Raw genomic sequence first — 3,554 nt, 5'->3', positions numbered from 1 at the left:
AACTTGTATGAACAAAATCAAGGGGGGGGGGGGGCAAATTTATAATTGTTCATGAGGACAGAATTGCCTTTGAAACCCCATTGATAGTTCTGTGTCCCACACTCGGACCCCTTACGTATTAATTGAAAAAAAAAGGCTCTGGTATCCTATTCCTTCTCATTACTCCAATGGACCGACTCCAGTAAAGCATTTTATGCTAATGAATGGTATATATGTATTGGTCAGGCTTTCATTCGACATATTAGAAAGTTTTCAACGAGATTTCTGGAAAAAGTTATAGAAGGTTGTATTTAACGTGGAAACAGATGGCAAATGTATTACTGGGTGTATGGCCTAATCCTACGAACGCCTGTGATGGTATATGTTCTCACGGCACTAATTCATTTGCCATCATTATTTTCATGTTAAAACACGAAATTCAACCTTCTACAACTTTTTCCAGAAATCTCGTTGAAAGCTTTCCAATATGTCAAATGAAAGCCTAACCAATCCTTAATGTCTCCTAAAAAATTCCATATATGAAGACCATGAAAAGCTAGTCAAATTGAAAGAAGACTACTACCGGTTACACTCATGGACTCACTCCACTAATTCATTTGCCATCTCTTCCCATGTTAAAACACGAAATTCAACCTTCTATAACTTTTTCCAGAAATCTCGTTGAAAGCTTTCCAACATGTCGAATGAAAGCCTGACCAATTCTCAATGTCTCCTAAAAAATTCATTATATGATGACCATGAAAATTTTGAGCTACTAAAATTGAAAGTAGACTACTACCGGTTATACTCATCCGCTAGAGTTTGGCACTTCACAAAACGACTATTTTTAGAATTAGCCTTCCGCCTTTAAGTCTCTTATCATCTCACCAAATCTGAAAGATAATGCAATTTCAGACATCAAATTCCAAATCTAGACCAAATTTTACCCAAAAATAGGCAGGCAAAAACCCCAAAAGGGAGAGAGAAAGAAGATTTCTAAAAATAGCCTGGACTACATTCCTATACAATCATTTGCATAAAATGTTTTAGTGGAGTGAGTCCTCATATTTGGCAGTTCACAAAACGACTATTTTTAGAATTATCCTTCCGCCATTAAGTCTCTAATCATCCCACTAAATCTTAAAGAAAATGCAATTTCAGGCATCAAATTCCAAATCTAGACCAAAAATTACTCAAAAATAGGCATGGAAAAAACCAAAGGGGAGAGAGAAAGAAGATTTCTAAAAATAGCCTAGGCTCATTTCCATGATTTAAGGGGAGTGAGTCAATGTGTATTAGAGTTATGTTCCTTAATTTAATATGGCTGCGCCCAAAATCAATGCTTTCATTTATTATGAATAAAGTTTCATTTGAATTATATTATATCTTCCACATCATCAACTTCTGCCCATAATCATTATACTCTCCAATAATTATGGATATTGATATAAATCGTGAATCTCAAACTTCGAAATGAACAGGTTGAAGAATGTCTAACAAAAACGAAAAATACTGGTACTGTATTGTATGAAAAATCATATGACTATTTATTGTATGATTATCAGCGACATCGTCTTAGATATATAGCTACAATTTATCGTTGGAGTCAACGGAAAAATACACCTATCTGAGGTATCCTCGGACCATATCATAGACTATATCTACAAAATTTTCTATTAAAACTCAAACTATGTGTGTTTATGATATTGTTTTCATTTTACTTATTGTTACTGGTTATACTGATGCAAATAATGTACTTGATTTAAATGGAGTTTGGAGTATAACGAATGGTCGTAAGTATTGTGTTAAATAATTATCAATTTACAAGTCATGTTTCTTTACAAATTTCAATACAAAATGATGAATAGAACTAAAAAGATTTTTGCAAGTTACAAGCCATGTTTTTTGTTGTTGAAAATTTAAATACAAAATGATAAATAGAACAGAAAGTTTATCCGATGCCACGTTGCCATGAGTTACACAATTACATTGTCTATACATATAAACATTTACCACGAAGAAATCACATTTGATGTTCCAAACCAGCAATATGTTGGAATAATGTTGTGCTATTTCTATAAATTGTCATTCAGTATTGTTTTTTGTGTTAGAATTCAACATCCAAGGTAACGTACCAGGAGATGTTTACACTTCTCTAATACAAAGCAGAATAATAGAAGATCCTTATCGACGTGATAATGATGTAGTGTACAGACCCTATGCTTATTATGGCTATACATATAATAGAAAATTTACTGGTGAGTCTGTAAGGCCTGATCACGAAACGTATTACGCAATTATACTACAATACCTACTGATGCAGGTCTGAGAAAATGACATGGACAAAGTGTGTAGTGGATTGGATAGGACAATAAAACGAGGTCCAGTGTGCTAAAGACTGTTCATGTTAAAGGTCACTCTACATTTAAAATGCCACTGCCCTGGTAAAACTTCTCTTTGCTCACTGCATGACGTTACCCGTCCTCATAAGACCGAATAGGTACACCAAAGCAGGATTTAAAATCCATTTCATTTCATATTTAATCAAGCGCCATTCCCCATTACAGTTAGTGAGGCAGATTTTAAGTCTACTAAAATAGAACTAGTTTGTGATGGACTGGACACATTCTCTGATATAATGGTAAATGGTGTATTGGTTGGTAGTAGTGATAATATGTTTATAAAGTATAGATATAATATTAAACATGTTATAAAACCTGGTATAAATAATATTACCATCAGCTTCCAATCTGCTGTAATAACTGCTGAAGCCTTGTATAATAAATCTACCTACCATATACCATCAATATGTCCAGATGCTTACCATGGTTTTTGTCATTATAACTTCATCAGAAAGATGGAATATTCATTTAGTTGGGATTGGGGTCCAGCTATACCTAACCAGGGTATTTGGTACGTATATGGGTTTCATATTTAGAGCTTGGCCATTCTCAATTGTCATGGCTTCATCTTATTACGACTTTTGGAACGAAGTATTTATTCACTCTCAAGAACTTGTGTTTTCTTTTTGTTTATGTGCACATAGTTCATGGAAAATTAACACTTCATTGCTCAATAACTTTCCTTGATTCTCAGAGGCATGGATAGTGATTGTCTTGCGAACTACTACTAAAACCACGTAGATTCACTCCTTCCATCTTCATCTCTCATCGTTTGATTTACTCATTATATCTCTACTCTTTTACTTGGTCTTTTGGTGGCAAAATTGACATAAAATTCAAAATTTTCCAGGAGAAATATCTACGTAGAATGTTATGATATTCCAAAAATAAATAGTATTTCTGTTTTACCAAAGCAGTCAGGTATGGATCGACAATCAATGAGAAAAAATCACGAAGAGTTACTTTATATCACTATGTCTTTTATACAGCAAAGTATATCGCATTATTGTTCGTAACGTAGCTGTGATGGCTAAAATAATTAACTCTGTCGTAAATATCATATTCCAAAATTATTGAGACTCACTGTAATGCTTTTGGGACAAGTAAAGACTGACTAAGAATTTGACTTAGTAAGTGCATGGGAATCGTTACGACTTACATGTGTATATGAAA

The 3,554-nt window shown here is 33.7% G+C and overlaps 1 protein-coding gene across 1 annotated transcript in view; it reads left to right on the top strand.

The window, feature by feature from the left end:
• Positions 1-1,669: 1,669 nt before the first annotated feature.
• LOTGIDRAFT_176024 (hypothetical protein) overlaps positions 1,670-3,554 on the top strand; it is a gene marked incomplete at both ends in the record, with an annotated part of 8,003 nt that continues 6,118 nt past the window's right edge. Inside the window, 4 exons of the mRNA XM_009064834.1 lie at positions 1,670-1,772; positions 2,073-2,237; positions 2,547-2,892; positions 3,232-3,302. Coding sequence (XP_009063082.1) covers positions 1,670-1,772; positions 2,073-2,237; positions 2,547-2,892; positions 3,232-3,302 — 685 coding nt within the window. The remainder of the gene's footprint in view (positions 1,773-2,072; positions 2,238-2,546; positions 2,893-3,231; positions 3,303-3,554) is intronic.

Source organism: Lottia gigantea (assembly GCF_000327385.1).
Source record: "Lottia gigantea unplaced genomic scaffold LOTGIsca_653, whole genome shotgun sequence".
Taxonomy (NCBI): domain Eukaryota; kingdom Metazoa; phylum Mollusca; class Gastropoda; family Lottiidae; genus Lottia; species Lottia gigantea.
The sequence above is the reverse complement of the archived record's forward strand: the minus strand, read 5'-3'. Positions and strand labels throughout refer to the sequence as shown.